Source organism: Cnephaeus nilssonii (genome assembly GCF_951640355.1).
Source record: "Cnephaeus nilssonii genome assembly, chromosome: 4".
Taxonomy (NCBI): Eukaryota; Metazoa; Chordata; class Mammalia; order Chiroptera; family Vespertilionidae; genus Cnephaeus; species Cnephaeus nilssonii.
The window spans coordinates 45,606,490-45,626,119 of record NC_137075.1 but is presented as its reverse complement, the minus strand read 5'-3'; the positions used below and the strand labels follow the sequence as shown (position 1 = coordinate 45,626,119).

At 40.7% G+C, this 19,630-nt stretch overlaps 1 protein-coding gene across 3 annotated transcripts in view; it reads left to right on the top strand.

The window, feature by feature from the left end:
- The window catches only part of TTBK2 (tau tubulin kinase 2), a 158,492-nt gene extending 138,862 nt beyond the window's left edge, over positions 1 to 19,630 (top strand). For all 3 annotated transcript variants that reach the window (XM_079769307.1, XM_079769309.1, XM_079769308.1), the window contains 2 exons: positions 3,393 to 4,651; positions 12,088 to 19,630. In XM_079769307.1, the coding sequence (XP_079625433.1) occupies positions 3,393 to 4,651; positions 12,088 to 12,550 (1,722 nt within the window). In that variant the 3' untranslated portion in view covers positions 12,551 to 19,630. The remainder of the gene's footprint in view (positions 1 to 3,392; positions 4,652 to 12,087) is intronic.

The window sequence follows — 19,630 nt, the reverse complement described above, 5'->3', positions numbered from 1 at the left end:
ATAAGAACTATCTATGTGTGTATACATAATGATTTTTTAAAAATTGTAATTCTAGATATCCTATCTAATAATAGAGTAACATGTAAATTATCATCACTCCGCTACGCCCACGATTGGGCGATTGGGCGGCGGGAGGCTGGGGGGTGGGACTCGGGGTGGCCTATCCGGCCATTGAGAGGCACGGATCCGCTGCCACTGAGGGGGGCTACCCTGCTGTTGAGAGGCGCAGGGGGCGGGACTCCCGCCCCCTGTGCCTCTCAACGGCCAGATCCGCAGCCGCTGAGGGGGCCTGCCGTGGACACCCAGCTGCGCCTCTCAGAGGCAGGGTAGCCAGGTGTCCGCGGCAGCCCCCCTCAGCGGCCGTTGAGAGGCGCAGGGGGCGGAAGTCCCGCCCCTTGCGCCTCTCAACAGCAGGGTAGCCCCCCTCAGCGGCCACGGACCATCAAAAGTGGGGGAGCTGGGTGCCTGTCTGCTCCGGCACCAGCGGGGACAGGCACCTAGCTCCACCGCGAAAAGTGAAAGCATGTAGGGGACCCTACACGTGCATGATTCAATCATGCACTGGGCCTCTAGTTTTTAATATCTACATTAGAAACATGGTGAGGAAGCACCTGGCTGGTGTGACTCAGTGGTTGAGCATCAACCTATGAACCAGGAGGTCACTGTTCGATTCCTAGTCAGGGCACATGCCCAGGTAGGGGGAGTGCAGGAGGCAACCGATAAATGATTTTTTCTCATCATGGATTTTTCTACCTCTCTCCCCCTCTCACTTCCTCTCTGAAATCAATAAAAATATAAAAGAAAAGAAAAATATGGTGAGGAACCATTCATGGTTTGTACCAGCACTTTATTTTTATTTATTTATTTATTTTTGTTAAAGAATTATAAATTTATTAGGTCATCTGGAAACCCAGATGGGCTGAGCCCCAAAATGGCGCCAGCCCATGGTTTGTACTTTATACTGTTGCTAAATCCAATTTTTTTTCCTCTCTCTTTTGTAACCTCCACCTAGACATTTCTCATATTTTATATTCCTCTTAAGCAGTAGTTTTATAGCTTTGATGTCCATTGTTTAAAATGCAGAATCCCAAGCTCATTTTCAGAACTTCTGCTTCAGTAGGGCTGGGATAGAGTGGAATCTGCATTTTAACAAGCAGCTAAAGGTAATTGTGATAAGTCCTCTGCAAAGGAATGTTTTGAGGAAACTACTGTTTACTCTCATTTTGGGCATTCACATGGAGACTCCTGTCACACTGCAGTTTTCAGTAAGTAGTGCTGCCCCCACAGCTGTGTGAGTGGCAGGAGTTCCAGAAAAGCCAGAGATGGAGGCAGTAAGAAACTGTGTATACAAACCTTAGACAGAGGCAGGTACATCAGTCCTTACATGGGTGGGAATACCAGGTTTTCTTAAATTCCATCATCATCTAGTGGCCCTCTCCTCCAACTCACCAGAAATAGCATTGTTCCCCAGACTGAAATGTTTTTTATTAGCACACAATTCCTCATGCAATGAGAAAAGATAATAGAATTTGATTTTGTGAATCGCTCTGTAGGAATTTACCTGCACTACAAAATGGGAAAATAAATGCCTACTTCTTATTTGTTTATTTGTTTATTTGTTTATCTTATAATCTTCACCTGAGGCGGGGGGGAGGGGGGGGGAGAGAGAGATAGAGAGAGAGAGAGAGAGAGAGAGAGAGAGAGAGACCGAGAGACCGAGAGACCGAGACCTCGATTGGTTGTCCTCAGAATGCACCCTGACTGGGACCGAACCCGCTACCCAGGTACGTGCCCTGACTGGGACTCTAACCAGCAACCCTTTGGTGCACAGGATGACAATTAACTGAGCTACTTTGCCGGGCTACCTCCTTTTTTTTAATCAATTATTTGGTCTTTCCTTCTTCCCCAAGACTGCTTTGTAAAGTTATATAGGTTGTTTACTGCATGCCTAGCCAAGGGAACAGTTGGGTCTGAAATCTAGCTCAAACTTTGCTAGCCAAACTGTGCATCTTTGTTTCCTCTTTGAAGACCATCCTTTTCCAAATTGTACAAAGGTACCCTATGGGCAAGAGTCAGGCCCTACCACTTACGTCCCTTCCCTATATCCCTTTTTTCACCCCACCTTTTCTCTTTCCATTCATTCTCTCTTTCCACCTTCCCAGATTCAGTTTCTTCTTTTCTTTGACTAGATGCTATATTCTCACTGTTGTTCAAGTATTTTTCCAATAGCATTCTGGTGTGCTTCCCTTCAAAAGGCTTTCTAAAGCCTTGGCTTAATTTCTCCTAGTATTTTTTGCCCATTCCCATCAATACTGTCCTGTCCACAAAGATTATTCTTATAGCTCTTACACTATATGCAACATTTTCTCTATCAAGTTGTTGAAAGACTTGTATTTATATATTTAATATGTTTTACCTTTTTCAAATATTTTTAAATAAAAATATTTTTCTTGCCCGACTGGCATGGGTCAGTGGTTGAACGTCGACCTATGAACCAGGAGGTCACGTTTCAATCCCGGTCAGGCCACATGCCTGGGTTATTGGCTCAATCCCCAATGTGGGCATGCAGGAGGCAGCCAATCAATGATTCTCTCTCATCATTGATGTTTCTATCTCTCTCCCTCTCCCTTTCTCTCTGAAATCAATAAAAATATGATTAAAACAATTTTTTTTAGAGTTTTCTTTACTGAAAGTCTCTGTCAGCTGCATCACTTTTTTACTTACTTGTATGTCTAAGGTATTAACTTACCATTTCCTTCATTTGGGGGGGTTTGGGATAATATATTTACCTTGATTATCTCCTTGAGGCTTAAATTCAGAGTTTACTCTTGCAAAGTTGGTGCTATCACTTCCTTAACTGACCATAGGCACATTAAATAGAGAGAGTCATTCCTGTCTTGAGTTCTGAAAGAGGAGAAAGAAAGGCTGTTAATAGAACCTGGTAAGAGTCCTATCTATGGGAGTGGGGCCATGTGACAGGAGCTATGGCCAAGAGTGGTAGAATGTCCACTTGCAGTCCCTTGGGGAGGGGGCAGAGAGAATTAATACCCAGCCCCTTATCTCCACAAATTCAGATTCTATGTTGGTGCTGGCCATTGGGCAAACCCAGAAATCAGAAGGCAAGGGAGCCTGGGATAGCAGTCTGCAGAAGTCAGTCTTCCAGAACACAAAGCAGGCTAAAGAACCTCTAAGAAGACTGTGCTGTATAGTTCCTGAGCTTGGGTGTCATGCATTTTTATTCAGAATTGTTCATTTTAAGTATGAATTAGGCAGACCTGGCCAACATACATGTTCCTCTTATAAATTAGAATTTGAAGTGTTAAATCTCAAATCCTGCATCTTCACTTATATTCTACATTATTGCATTTTAACTTTTTCTTCTCGCTCTCCAGATTACAATTCCTCGACCTTCTGTGGCATCTACACAGTCGACCTCAGGAAGCTTTCACTGTGGTCAGCTGCCAGAGAAGAAGGACCTTCAGCCTATGGAGCCCACTGTGGAACTTTATTCTCCAAGGGAGAACTTCTCTGGTTTAGTTGTGACAGAGGGAGAACCTCCTAGTGGAGGAAGCAGAACAGACTTGGGGCTGCAGATAGAGCATATTGGTCCTGACATGTTACTCAATACTAGAGAGTGTGAAAAATCTCAAGACCTGGGACCAGAAGACCTTCCTGACCATAACAGACTGGCTGTGAGAGAATTTGAGAGTCTCCCTAGGGAAACTGAAGAGAAAAGCCTGCTGGGGTCAGATAATGAAGATGAAAAGTTAAGTAAAGGGCAGCATTATATTGAGATCTCCTCTCTCCCAGGAGACTTAGAAAGGGATCACTCAGCAACTACTGAGCCACTTGATATGACAAAGACACAGACTTTTAGTGTGATGCCAAATCAAGACAAAAATCATGAGATAATGAAGCTTCTGGCAGTTGGAACTTCAGAAATTTCTCCTGGAGGCATTGACCCACATGCTGAAGGACAGATAGGCCAGGTGGCAACAATGCAAAAAAGTAAGATATCTAAGGATGATGACATCAAGAGTGAAGACTTGCCCGATCTTCAAGGACACATCTCTACTTTTTTGCACCAAGAGGGTAAGAAAGAGAAAATTGACCCTAGAAATAGAGAGCTATCTAATAGTGTTTCAGAGAGTGAACATTGTCCCTCATCCCGGAAGGATGTGGTTAGGTCATCCTTCGTAACTAGACACAGCCGAATCCCTGTTTTAGCACAAGAGATAGACTCAGCTTTCGAATCATCCTCTCCACTCTCTGCAAAAGAAAAGCTCCTCCAAAAGAAAGCTTATCAGCCAGACCTACTCAAACTTCTGGTGGAAAAAAGGCAACTCAAGTCTTTTCTTGGGGACCTCTCAAGTGCCTCTGATAAATTGCTGGAGGAGAGACTAGCTACTGTTCCTGCTCCCTTTTCTGAGGAGGAAGTCTTTACTCCCTTTTCAAGACTGGCGATAGACGCCCCCCTGAGCAGGTCAGCTGAAGATAGCTTTTTGTCACCTATCATCTCCCAGTCCAGAAAGAGCAAAATTCCAAGGCCAGTGTCATGGGTCAACACAGATCAAGTCAATAGCTCCACTTCACAGTTCTTGCCTCGGCCACCACCAGGAAAGCCACCCACGAGGCCCGGAGTAGAAGCCAGGTAATGCTGTATGCTCTCCCTATGTTAAGTGTATAGCACTGTTTCTGTGTCTGCTTGACTCTAATCCTTCATAATAAAAAGGCAATATGCAAATAACCGTCACTCCGCTACGCCCACAATTGGGCGGTGGGAGGCTGGGGGGCGGGACTTGGGGTGGCATATCCAGCCATTGAGAGGCAGGGGACTCCCGCCCTCCTATCCCCCCCCCCCCCGCCTCTCAACAGCTGGATTGGCGGCCGCTGAGGGGGGCTGCCTCGGACACCCTGGACACCCAGCTCCGCTGCCATAGGAGGCAGGGAGCTGGTTGTCCGCACCCGGATCCCCTGCCATGCTCCCCTTCGTCAGCGCCTCAAGCCCCAGCAGCAGCGGCAGCAGCTGGGGATGAGCTGGTGATCCCAACAGCCTGGCAGCTCAGTGGCGGCGGCGGAGGCAGCATTGGGCCTGGGGACTGGCGAACAGGCAGAAGATGGCCCTGATCGCAGGAGGCTAGGCCTAGGGACCCTACCCGCACGATTGAATTGTGCGCTGGGCCTCTAGTATATAATATGTCAGAGGTTTCATTTCTTTGTTGCCTGCTTCTGATTGTCTACTTTCTTCCTTGCCTTTCCCAAGCCTTATAGCACAGTGTAGTAGAAGGGGTCAGATTGATCCAGGTTCATTTTTGGCTCTCCCACTTTCTTGCATTGTGAACCTCAATTTCCCTATCTATAAAATGAGTTGAACATTTGCCTCATGGTTTGGGGAGGATGAAATAAGGGAGTATATGTCTAAAGCTTCTTGCAGTGCTGATTAGCATGCAACAAAGGTTACTTCTCTTCCAGTCTGTTTTAACTAGATACTCAGTATTTTTGTAGCTTTGGTTAGTCAGAATCCTGTTATAACAGATGTCATTATAATGTCAAATTCTAGTGAAGAATAGTGTGTTCATCATTTCATGACTAGCTCCTGGTAGCACTACTGTTTATCTGATTATAATGAATTAAACAAACAAAAATCCTATTGGTGGTTTCCCTAGGTCTGATGCTAGATATAGCTATCCTATCTAATAATAGACAAATATGCAAATTGACCATACCTCCGGCACACCCACAAGCCACACCCACCAGCCAATCAGAGCGAGTATGCAAATTAACCCAAACCAAGATGGCTACAGCCACAGAGAGCAAGGTTTCCTAGGTAACAGAGGAAACCAAGCTTTCCGCCTGCCCTTGCCAGGCCTAAGCCTCCACTCAAGCTACAAAGTTTCAATTATAGAAGGTAAACAAATTCAAACAAATGGCGGCAGAATGGAGCTTGAGAGAGCAGGCCAGGGTTGCCGCCGGCAACAGGGGAAGCAAAGCTTTCCGCACACCCTGGCCGGGCCCACCCGCTTAAGGCAACAAAGTTTCAATTATAATCCCAACACAAATGGCTGCAGGCCTTGGAGGGAGCCCCAGGCTTGGCTCCGCTCCAGGCTACAAAGTTTCAATTGTAGAAGGAAAATAAATTCCAGATACCAGGGCCTCTGCTTGGGTTGCCAGCGGGCGTGACCGGCCTGCAAACCAACACAGGCCCCTCGCTCAGGCCACCCCACACCCCAAGGGAACCCCCACCTGATCCGGGACGCCCTTCAGGGCAAACCAGCTGGCCCCCACCCCTGTACCAGGCCTCTATCCGATCTAATAAAAGAGTAATATGCAGATTGATCATCACTGCAACACACAATATAGCTGCCCCCATGTGGTCAAAGATCCTGCCCCCATGTGGACACAAGATGGCTACCACAAGACGGCCAGCAGGAGAGGGCAGTTGGGAGGCACCCAGCCTGCAAGGGAGGGCAGTTGAGAGGGACCAAGCCTGCAAGGGAGGGCAGTTGGAGGTGATCAACCCTGCAGGAGAGGGCAGTTAGGGGTGACCAGGCCGGCAGAGGAAGGAAGTTGGGGGCAAACAGGCTGGCAGCAAAGTGGTTAGGGGGTGATCAGGCTGGCAGGCAGAAGTAGTTAGGGGCAATCAGGAAGGCAGGCAGGCAAGCAGTTGGGAGCCAGCAGTCCTGGATTGTGAGAGGGATATCCGACTGCCCGTTTAGGGATCCGACTGCCCACTGGGATTGGGCCTAAACGGGCAGTCGGACATCCCTCGAGGGGTCCCATATTGGCAAGGGTACAGGCTGGGCTGAGGGACAACCCCCCTCCGTGCACGAATTTCGTGCACCAGGCCTCTAGTACATAATAAAGTTGTTGCTTTAATATTTACTGCATGGTATACTTGTTTATTGAATTTCTCATGTATAGTTGACCATAGAGTCAATAGATTATATTTTGAAGAAGAGGTGGAAATATTGGGAGGTAATAAACCAGTTAAGAGTGCTTTCCTTGGAGCCATTACTCACTTAAACCGAGTAGAATAATGGTCTAAACCCTTGGAGAAGAAAGAAGAAAAGGATAGTCTTTTAACAAAAATAAAGTGAAAAATCAAAATACTAGGTATACCTGTTAATAATGCGGATTTTTTAAAAATATATTTTATTGATTTTTTACAGAGAGGAAGAGAGAGGGATAGAGAGTTAGAAACATCGATGAGAGAGAAACATCGATCAGCTGCCTCTTGCACACCCCCTACTGGGGATGTGCCCGCAACGAAGGTACATGCCCTTGACCGGAATCGAACCTGGGACCCTTGAGTTCGCAGGCCGACGCTCTATCCACTGAGCCAAACCGGTTTCGGCAGGATTTTTTTTTTTCAATAGATGGAGTTACACATATGTTGATATATATGCGATTTGATATGTATGCTATTTTGTTGTATTGACAACAAGCTTCAAAACTTATGTCAAATTTTCTGAAGGTGGTAACATCATAGATATTTTTACGCTTAAAAATGTCGAATTTCATGCCAAAAAAGGAGCATTTGCAGGAAGTTTTAATCCATTACTTTAATGATTTTTGAGAAAACTGCTGCTGAAAGTTATTGTATACTTCGGGAAGCTTATGGTGAACATGCTCTATCTCAAGATACCTGTGAACACTGGTTTAAACGCTTTAAAAGTGATGATTTCGATGTGAAAGACAAAGAACGTCCAGGCCAACGGAAAACAAACTCAAAAACAACTTGCAGAAAGATTAAACATTGCTCAGCAAACAATTTCCAATCGTTTATAAGCAATGGGAAATTTTTAAAATATATATATATTTTTTATTGATTTCAGAGAGGAAGTGAGAGGGATAGATAGAGAGCAACATCAATGATGAGAGAAAATCATTGACTGCCCGCAACTCCAGCATGTGCCCTTGGCCGTAATCGAACCCCAGACCCTTCAGTCCGCAGACCGATGCTCTGTCCACTGAGCCAAACCAGCTAGGGCTGGGAAAGATTTTAAAGGAAGGAAAATTGGTGCCACATCAACTGAACGAAACACAAATGGAAAACCAAAAAGTCACCAGTAAAATGTTGCTTCAACGGCATGAAAGAAAGTCTTTTTTGCATCGAATTGTGACTGGCACTGAAAAGTGGATTTATTTTGAGAATCCCAAACGCACAAAATCATGAGTTGACCCTAGTCAACCATCAACATCGACTGCAAGGCTAATTGCTTTGGAAAGAAGACAATGCTCTGTGTTTGGTGGGATCAGGAAGGTGTGGTGTATTATGAGCTTCTAAAACCAGGTGAAACCGTTAATACTGATCGCTACTGACAACAAATAATCAATTTGAACCACGCTTTGATCGTAAAATGACCAGAATGGGCCAGAAGACACGGCAAAGTAATTTTGCTTCAATGATGACGCACCATCACTTCAAAACCAGTTAAAGACACGTTAAAAGATCTTGCCTGGGAAGAATTAACCCACCTGCCGTATTCACCAGACCTTGCTCCTTCAGATTACCACTTGTTCTGATCGATGCCACACACACTTTTTGAGCAGCACTTCAAAACGTACGAAGAAGTGGAAAATTGGGTCTCTGAATGGTCTGCCTCAAAACAAGAAAAGTTCTATTGGGACGTATCCACAAATTACCTAAAAGATGGGGGAAATGTGTAGCTAGCGATGGACATTACTTTGAAGGAAGCACTTTTGATGTTTCTCGTGAAATTATCGTGTTTTCTTTTATTACAAAATCTGCATTTTTAACTGGTTAATAGTTAATCCGTATTATTAACCGGTTAACAGTTAATCCACATTTTAACCAGTTGATAATTAATTCATATTATTAACTGGTTAACAATTGATCCAATTTTTAACCGGTTAATAGTTAATCCATATTATTAACCAGTTAACAATTAATTTGCATTTTTAACCGGTTAAAAATGCGAATTTTGTAATCAAAGAAAACACAATAATTTCATGAGAAACATCAAAAGTACTTTACTTAAAGTAATGTCCATCACTAGCTACACATTTTCCCCATCTTTCAGGTAATTTGTGGATACCGTCCCAATAGAACTTTTCTTGTTTTGAGGCAGACCATTCAGAGACCCAATTTTCCACTTCTTTGTATGTTTTGAAGTGCTGCTCAGAAAGTGCATGTGCCATCGATCAGAACAAGTGGTAATCTGAAGGAGCAAGGTCTGGTGAATATGGTGGGTGGGTTAATACTTCCCAGGCAAGATCTTTTAACGTGTCTTTAACCAGTTTTGAAGTGGTGATGGTGCGTCATCATGAAGCAAAATTACTTTGCTGTGTCTTCTGGCCCATTCTGGTCATTTTACGATCAAAGCGTGGTTCAAATTGATTATTTGTTGTCAGTAGCAATCAGTATTAACGGTTTCACCTGGTTTTAGAAGCTCATAATACACCACACCTTCCTGATCCCACCAAACGCAGAGCATTGTCTTCTTTCCAAAGCAATTGGCCTTGCAGTCGATGTTGATGGTTGACTGGGGTCAACTCATGATTTTGTGCATTTGGGATTCTCAAAATAAATCCACTTTTCAGTGCCAGTCACAATTCGATGCAAAAAAGACTTTCTTTCATGCCGTTGAAGCAACATTTTACTGGTGACTTTTTGGTTTTCCATTTGTGTTTCGTTCAGTTGATGTGGCACCCATTTTCCTTCCTTTAAAATCTTCCCCATTGCTTGTAAATGATCGGAAATTGTTTGCTGAGCAACGTTTAATCTTTCTGCAAGTTGTTTCTGAATTTGACACTCATCTTCATCCAATAATGCTTGTAATTATTGATTGTTGGTCTTCAAACTTTTTCGGTTGACCTGGACGTTCTTTGTCTTTCACATCGAAATCATCACTTTTAAAGCATTCACAGGTTTAAACCAGCATTCACGAGTATCTTGAAATGGATGGAGCATATTCACCATAAGCTTCCCAAAGTATTCAGCAGCACTTTTCTTCAAAATAAAGTAATGGACTAAAACTTCCCGCAAATGCTCTATTTTTGGCATGAAATTCAACATTTTTAAGGGTAAAAATATCTATGATGTTAACACCTTCAGAAAATTTGACATATGAAGTTTTGAAGCTTGTTGTCAATACAACAAAATAGCATACATATCAAATCGCATATATATCAACATATGTGCAACTCCATTTATTGAAAAAAATCCGCATTATTAACCGATACACCTAGTACATTTACATGAAAACTAGCCTGTCCTAGATAATATAATAATAGGCCTCTTCCTGTTATAAGGATATCTGAAGCATATTAAAGTAAGATTCTATTTGTATCATTACACAGCAGAACTTGTTACCCTTACCTTCAGAAATTTTAGTTTTGACTTGCCCTAAGGTTTCAGGTTCAGGGTAACTAAACATTAGATTTAAAGTGCCAATGGGACAAGACTTCCATAGGAAGAATGGTGATGAGTAAACAGCAGTCATTTTGAGATTTTAAAAAGGTGATTCTGTGAACAATATTTACGTATCCCCTTTTTCTTCTGCTTGGCATCTATGCTTCATAGAGATGGCATATCTGTGGCTTGAGCTTCTTTGGACTGCAACAAACAAATCTTAATTATCATTCGTTATTTAGCATTTTACGGTGTCCCCTAAAAGTAGTACTTAGTAACTAAGTCAAGCCTACGGCATTGTGCCAGATATTAGAGTTGACTCATCTGGATACTCAGAGGGAACTCAACTTTCCCACGTAGGTCCTGGCACAGAGGAATTATTTTATTCCATTTCAGAATTTTTACTCTAAGATCCTTGAGAATAGACTTAACCCGAATGAGTTTCATGTCATTTTTCAGAATAAGTAGATGGTGGGGAAAGAGAAGGAAAGAAAATTCATAGAAAAAAAATCAGTAATTTGTTGCTGACCGATGATGATGATGATGATGATGGCTATTTATGTACCTGCATTCTGTACGTACTAATACAGCCTTGAAGTTCTTCTCCTACTTCCTTCTGTAAGGAGTGGCATGTCAGCAATTTGAGGTTTAAATTCTTAAACTGAGTGGATTTTAAGCTAAAACAGAAAAAAACATTTAGGACAAAGAAGACATTGCTATTCATATGAATACTTTCTAGATTTGAGTTCTGACTTGTCAGTTAAAGAGGGGCAGTCAGTTCCCAAATTCAGCTCTCCTGAATCTCAGGCTTCTATCAGGGCAGAGACTGAGACCCAGAGGAATCAGTGAGGACTCTTTTATTTTGAAAACTATTAAATGAAGCTGAAATAACCTTTTTCTATAGTTCCTGCTATTGGTGAGCACAGTTCATGTTGAAAACTTACATTGTGGGGTTAATATTTGCATACAGTAGGTCCTCGGGTTACGTTGGAGATTCGTTCCTACGGCGCAACGTAATGCGATTTTCGCCGTAAGCCAGAACCCACCTACATAAGCACCTACGTCACTCACATGGAGCACATGCACAGCAGTAATGAAGTGAAACAGTAAAAAAAAAATTAAAAGAAAGATAATTCCTGACCTTTACTTGTGGTAAATAAATGATAAAAAACATAAAGCACATATGTACATACATCAAAATGACGGAACTTTTTTTTTTAATAAATAAATGGGAGATGGCGATGTAACCACGAAACGACATTCAACGAGTCCGACGTAACCCGAGGACTGCCTGTGTATGTATGCAGAATTCCTGTCCTAGAAGCCTTAAACAAAATGTTAAGGCATTTTATGCTAGAGATGCTTTATTTAATCCTAAAGTCAGAAGAGCAAACATGCCATAGGAGGAAGGGGACTAACAACATCCAAGTGCTTCTGAATGGCAGACCTCCAACTAAGTACTTCACTTGGGTTATTGCCCTTGGCTGCTCTGTTATTGCCCTTGGCTGCTCAGTGGTGAGATTGATAATATTCCCATTAAAAGCTAGGAGAGATTAAATCAGTTGTCCAGGGTCATAGAACTAGTATGTAAAAGAGTAGCTGTATCCTGTGTTTCCTAAATTTTGACTCACATCATACAAATTATGATTGGGACTTTATAGGCACACTTGAAATGAATTAAAATGAAAATAATTTTTCTCTGTTCTTTTAAGGCTCCGCAGATACAAAGTCCTAGGGAGTAGCAATTCTGACTCAGACCTTTTCTCCCGCCTGGCCCAAATTCTTCAAAATGGATCTCAGAAACCCCGGAGCACTACTCAGTGCAAGAGTCCAGGATCCCCTCACAACCCAAAAACACCACCCAAGAGTCCAGTTGTCCCTCGCAGGAGTCCCAGTTCCTCTCCTCGAAGTTCTTCTTTGCCTCGCACATCTAGTTCCTCACCATCTAGGGCTGGACGGCCCCACCATGACCAGAGGAGTTCTTCCCCGCATCTGGGGAGAAGCAAGTCACCTCCCAGCCACTCAGGATCTTCCTCCTCCAGGAGGTCCTGCCAACAGGAGCATTGCAAACCCAGCAAGAATGGCCTGAAAGGATCTGGCAGCCTCCACCACCACTCGGCCAGCACTAAAGCCCCCCCAGGGAAGAGTAAGTCAGCCAGTAAACTCAGCAGATAGGAGCCAGGCCGCATCTCCGTGAAAGGTGTGAGATCTTCCCCCAAACCTGATGCATGTGTATCCCTGTACTGTCTATTTTAAAAGTCTGTGTTGATTTTCTCTTGCAAAAGAAAGTAACATGATAAATTATTTATAAGGAGACATAAATATATGATAAGGAATTACCTAAGGCAGGCAGCAAGCAGATCAGGAATTAATGCCTTTGCATAGGAACGGCAGTCTAGCAAATCCAAGAGGGAGAAACTGATTAAATGAACTTCCTTTTTTTTTTTTTTTTTTAGCTGCTTCTAAAACAAGAGTCAAAGTAGGAGATGGAATGAAATTTTAAAGGGTTTGGCCTTATTCTTCACGGCTATCCTCAAACATTATATAGCAAAATTGAAACCTCCTGTTTTAATATTTTCCTTCAAAACTTCTCAACTTTGGAGTTCAGAATTGCTCCAATATTAAAGTATGTAAGAAGTCTGTTGGTGGGGAGCCAATGCTGATACACATATATTTAGCTTGTGTATCTATCTATATGGAGAGTTCACACCTTTACTTTGCCTCATTCCTAGTACCCTCCTTGGATTTCATATTTTTTTAAAGTTAGCATTTCTCACCTGATCCAATCTCTCTCATTTTACCAGTACATTTTAATATGCTTTTAGCAGCATATGCTAATATTTTTCTTTGTAGCACTATGGTCTCAGTATATTTTTATTGTGAGAAATAACTGATGACACTTAGGTAATTGAAGGGAAAATCTAAATAGAACTAGTTTGCAGGCTTTAATGCTTTAGGGAGAGAGGGGCAGAGTGGGGGTTAATGCCCTTTAAGGTAGATGAACTCTCCTTCCCTGTTAGTTTCTACCTTGTGGAAGGAAAACTGACCAGAGTAGACCTTGATTCCTTAATTCTTCTAGGTTCCAACTATTTCTAATGCCAACCTCCAAGATGATACCAAGGAAGTACAGTGCTGTGAAATGTAACTTTACGCTTTTAGAGATTTAAAAAGAAAAGTAGAAAGAAATTAGGTATGTTGTTGAGACTTATCTTCCTTAAACTTTGTATTTTATACATGGAGCCAGTTAGGAATGAGTATCTGGGGAAATAAATTTAGGTTCAATATTTATCTTTTAAAGTTTTTTTACCACCTTCTCCTGTGCTTTAGTTTGAACATTTGGGTTTCTTGACCTGATTTCTATGTAATCTCAATTTACAGAGCTATAAAGAGGATCATATTTGTTCTAATCGCACTCTTCTGCTAACAGGAATCAGGCAAAATTAAATCATAGTAGACTCTGAAAATGGTTTTTTTTTATACTCTGGTGTTTTTTGTGTTGTAAAGACCTTATTAAGGTCAGGTAAATTGTTCTGCTTGCTGTTGAAATTTGCCTTCTAGCAAAATCTGTGCTTTCTTTTTGACCTTGTGTTTGCTGCCAAACCTAATGTGGTTGAATTTGGGGGGGGAAAGAAATATATTTTCTCACCGAGTGAACATATTCTAATGCTGCATCAAAGTTGCCCTGAAGCTGCACTGAACTTACCTTGTTCTCTTTATCTGTGTTGAGCTTTCTAAAAAAAAAAAACACACAAAAAAAACATACACAAAAAAAAAACAAACCTCAAAACACTATTGAGGCATATTTTGTCTCCCATAAGAATTGTAGCATAGTGTGGAAACTTAATTTCTCTCTGGTTTCAAGCACTATAGGGGAATGCAATAGATAAGACATATTTGCTGTTTACCTAAAGCAACTGTAACATTGGAAGACCCATCTTTCTGTATTATATTGTATAATAGTTGCTATAACACTACTTGCATGTCTTCATGGTAAATTATATAAATATTTATAAAAATATAGAGAAACATATGCTTATATAAACTCATTCTTTCTCATTCTCCATTTGTAATTTCAAGATCACGGGTGGAGAAATACCTTTTTACTGTGTGCCTCGCGTACACTTGGGCCTTGCCTGTATTCATTTTCTGAAAATATGTTCTTGGCATGTGACACTTAAGATTCTTCTTGCCTTCCTTGCGTATAATTGCAAGGGTTGGCAGTCTTTAACTGGCCAAGATAGGTTGATTTTCATTTTTAAAAATATTTTAATAGGGGAAAAATTATTGGGACATGCTTGTAATACTGGTTCAAAGATTTGTCTTGTTAATTACATAATGCTGTTCTTATGGTTAGAGTGGATAAACTGGGATGATAATCATGGGTCTGATGAATCGATTTTTTAAAAATATCCCTTAAAATTACCATTCTGCTTTCCTCTTTTAACTTCGTTTTTTGAGGGGTGGTGGAGGAGTAAGCTACAATTAAGAAATTCTCTTTTTTTCTGCTGTACTTGCAAAATTGTGCGAATAGTAGCCAGCTTTAAATCCTGACCCTTTTAGTCAGAAATGTGCTTGTAGTAACCATTGGAAAAGCTGAGAGAGGCCGCAGTGTGGTGTGTGTGTGTTATTTTATATCTGATTGGCATTTCTCTGCTAGCAGTCAAAACTGGCAATGATGGCAACTTAATGTTTTTCCTCTTTTTCAGTTCTTTCCATTTTTCTCACAACTTTTCCACTGTATTTTACTCCCTTTTCTAAATGGTACCCACAAACTCAAGGTCCAGAAACAGCCTTGCTGTGTAAGACTATTTTATTTTGCATGTAGAGAAAAGTGTTAACCAGAGATTTTTCTGCTTGATACTTTCAAAAGAAAACAAACTAATACTATATTATGTATCAGTAGGTCCACTTGAAAGTACTACTATCTTATACAGGGTGGGGCAAAAGTAGAGTTTTAGTTCTTTGTGTGGAAAACAATACAGTAATTAATAAATAATAATACAAGAATGAACTGTTTTGCATACTCACAGCTGTAAAGCTACTTTTGTCCCACCCTGCATAGAGATTTTCCGGTTTTTAAGTACAGTTTGTGTTTTTAGATAATACCTGTCTCGGGCTAAAAGGAGAAGTGCACAGCCCTGAGTAAAGCACTTTTGGCACAAGGATTTTTGTTTTATTGTGAAGTACGATACAGAAAATGAGTTGTATTGTTATTTTCGCTTCTTTATTTTTTAGTGATGGCGTATTTCAAAATTCAGACAAACATAGATCATCCAAGTAATTTTAAACCAGTTTGGTTATTCTACCTAAGATGAGGGACATACATGGCCATTAGTTAAAGTCAAGCCAAACTACACAAAGTATTATGGAGCAGAAGTAAATTATCTTTTGAAAATCAAGTGCCTGTCATTTCTCCTATCACAGCAAAGTGGCTGGTTACCTTGCTCTTACCTTCCCTGTCTAATCTCTGGAACTACTTGGGTGGAATAGAAGATGGAATTAGCAACATTTTAGTCCTTTCAGGTAGCATTCTTTTTAAGTTATATTGCCAAATCTCCAGGGTGTACAAATGGGTTAAATGACTTTAAAATTCCACATAGTAATCTTTTTTTTTTTTTTTTTTTTTTTTTTTTTTTTTTGCTGTCCTGGGGCACTATATTGGAGAAAAAAGTTAAAGTGCAAACTCGGATTCCAAATTAAGATCACACATTGTTTAGAGACAATCTACACAAGAGTTATAAAAAATAGTTGCCCAGGCATAAGCATACACGGGTTTGTTAATTATATACACATGGTTACAAATGTGCTTGCAAAAAAGTTCATTGGAAATATACACAAGGCTCTGGAAATGTACACCGTGTAGTGTTACAATTCTATATTCAAACAAGGAAATTTGACAGTATGTTACATTCACTTACAAGTAGACAATGCAAAATACAGTTCATCTTCTGTACAAAAAGGAAGGGCCGTTCACACTTTACAAAGTGAGAGGGCGCTGATTGTAAGGAAAGCTGGGGCCGGGCTGAACTTTGCACGTTCTTTTGACTCACAAAATAAGCAAAACATTCACATAGTGATCTTTTGCACAGCTTAAAGGCATTTAACATCAGTGAACAAAAAAGGAAAATTGGGTCATACCAAATTTAACTTTAAAGCACAGATTATAAACATCTTTGAATGTTTAAGTCTTAGGCAGGCACCATCATTCTCAACTTGGTACGCAAGCTGGCCTTGCTGACAGTGGCATAGCTACATTTACTGTTTTTTAGGTTGCATGTTGTGAAGTAAATGTTTTTTGTAAAAGTTGCCAAGTTAATCAAGTCCTAAATAAGTAGCAAAATGATAATTGAGACCCACTGTTATTATCTACTTTATATTATTTGCTTTAAAATACTAAACAAATTTCAGCTGCTTACTAATACAGTGAACTAGATGTGCAGTATCTTTCTGTTTAGCTCCTCCTAACACTGTGGGAACTTGAGGTTCTTGAGTAATCATGAGATTCCTTCTAAGCCACAGATTTTTATGCAAAGGTTTCTATGGTTGTTTTCAATCTACAAGGAAAAGCTGTACATTAGGGCATGTTTTATAAACCCAGATACAGGTAGTTAAAACAATTTTCTGTACCTTTGAATAAAAAACAGATGCCTTTTCCCCAAAAGCAGAGGATTCTTTGTTCTAGGAACTATATTCTTAATCTAACATAAGGAACTGGTGATAGGAGAAATAAGATCCAGAATTTAGGGGGGAAATACATCGTACTCTGGCTATTTGAAAATATATTTACTTATAGATAAGTCTAGATTTAGTCTTGGAGATCAGAGTTTTGACATTTAAAAATGTTTTTCATTCCTTTATATCAATCGAACATGGCATACATTAGGGAAACAGTTCTCCTGTCATGCTCCTGTATTTTGGAATTAAGTTGTTTACATTCATTCTCTTAACATCTGCCCATTTCTGCTTATGTGTATTTACCACAGATGTGTTGGGGGCTTTGCCTAAAAAGAGATTTTAGTTCCTGTATTACTGTGGCGATAAAATGATTGACAATGCCATTGTTTAACTTTCTTGAATTTGGTCCTGTAGACAGTTTATTTGCAGTTACTTATCTATGTTTTAATACAAATGTATTACAGGAGTAAGGAATGGAACCACTATGGTAGTCCTCTTAAATCAATATTTACCAAGTTCAGAAACCATAGGTGCATACTTGGACTGTAACTTAGAGAAGGTAATAAGATGGTTCTAGTCCATGTGGAAGCCCCAGGTGGTTGTAGGACATCCTACTTCCCTGTCTCATCCAACAGAACTCTGGTGTGGACCTCAAGGATGTGGAAGTAGAGCATTTGAGATCTTGCTCCCCAGCAGTTGTCCTCAGTTTTGGCTCAAATAAACTCCTATAAAATTTTTTTAAATGATGTGGGAGTAGTGTGGAAACATCAGATCATTAGATATTAGTAGCGTAGCTGTCCCTCTAGAATTATGAGAAATTTAACCCAGATAGTCTTGAGAGCATGAGGACTCTGTTGCCTACCTTGCTAGAGAGAACTGCAGGAGGGACATGGGAATTCCTTTAGTTCTTAGATAACTCCAGGACATGGGATAAGGCTCCCTATTCGTGTAAAGGGGAATTTGGATGCTGCACACCTCAATCCCTAAAAATCCCTGGCTGGATGTGAAATGATGTCATTAAAGTCTTGGCCCATAATACATTTTCTAATTCAGTTGTGATTATTGGCTCTGACTTTTTTTTATTACTCCCCTTAAGCAAATCTGGATCAGAAAATTAAAAGTATGTGACAAGATCAAGATCACCTTGAGGTTATACACAATCTCAAGAACTGAATAGCCAAGTACCATTTATTCAGTAATGATTTGAATATTTCCTTAGACTTTGCTTGATTCTTGATCTTAAAGAGACATGTAAAAGAAGTGAAGCCTTTTTCCTTCATTGCCATGTGAAACTTTAACCAGGTCTGCCTCTTTAATTAGAAGTGACAGATTTGGGCATAGTGTATATCACTGGTGATACTGATACCCAGGGCTTCTGGGTTCCTTAACCTAGAGAAGGGGATTCACCGAGGCAGATTTTTGGCCCATGTGACTGTAGAATTTGCTGATGGCATAACTTTACATGCTAACGATGGATAGGAATTTTATTTCTTTTCATTAGTTTAATATTTCATATTGTGTACATAAGTGTTCACTCACCCAGTTAAAAACATTGAGTAAACCACATTTTTGTATAAACTACCCTTGTCATATGATGCTTTCCCCCCATAATGTACAGTTTAAATCAGCGGTCGCCAACCTTTCGGACCTCACGGACTACAGGCTGGCGACCACTGGTTTAAATCCTTAAAATTCCATGTGCAGCACTTCAACGTACCTGGAGTCTGTCTGGGTTGTTCTTCACTCACCCACAAGGGTAAACAAGGCTACCAGAGCTTGAATGAGATTTATTTTAGGAGAGCAACCCAGGGAGGGACATGCCCTTGGGACTTTTTAAAATTATTTTATTTTTAAACCATTCAGATGGATAAATCAGTTCACTAAGATGAAAAGCATTCAGAAATACAGATAGGAAGATAAAGGCAATATAACAGTGTGCCACTTGGGGCTCTGAACTTGGATTGGGTGAACCAAATAAAGAGAACAGATCCGATGACCCAGGCTTGAGCCTCCTCACCTCTCCCTCATACATAGCCCCTGACCCCCTTCCTGACTCCTTTCCTAAAATAGCCAATGCCGATTTAATTAGGCCTTTACTTACACATTGACAGCTTTTAGGGAAAAGAGGGGAAGGGGGAAATATCTAGTTTTTCATTAGTTATAAATCTTGAAAGTATGAACTATTTGGCACCTGTTAAATCAGATTGAATCACAAACCAAAAGAATTCTCTCTTGTCAAGCAACACAAATACGTTAGCATAGAGGACTTTAATCATTCCAGTTTTCTCCCTTCTCCTCTTCACGAAATCAGTGAGGAGAAATTCTCTTGGAAATGCTTCCAGTGGTCCTGTGTCCCTTTCCCCTCCAAGCAGCCCTCTGTATGCATCTTAGCTCAGGCAACAAGGACAGTAGAGTATTGGCGGAAACATGGAGTGCTTTTGTATGGTCATCTGTACAGAAAAGTGTAATTATTTATTTAATTTCCCGTTTGTATCATATTAAAGCTTTGTACAGTGTTTTAAGTTCTGTTTTAAAATTATTTTGTATTTTATTTTTATAATCTAGTAATAAAATATTCAT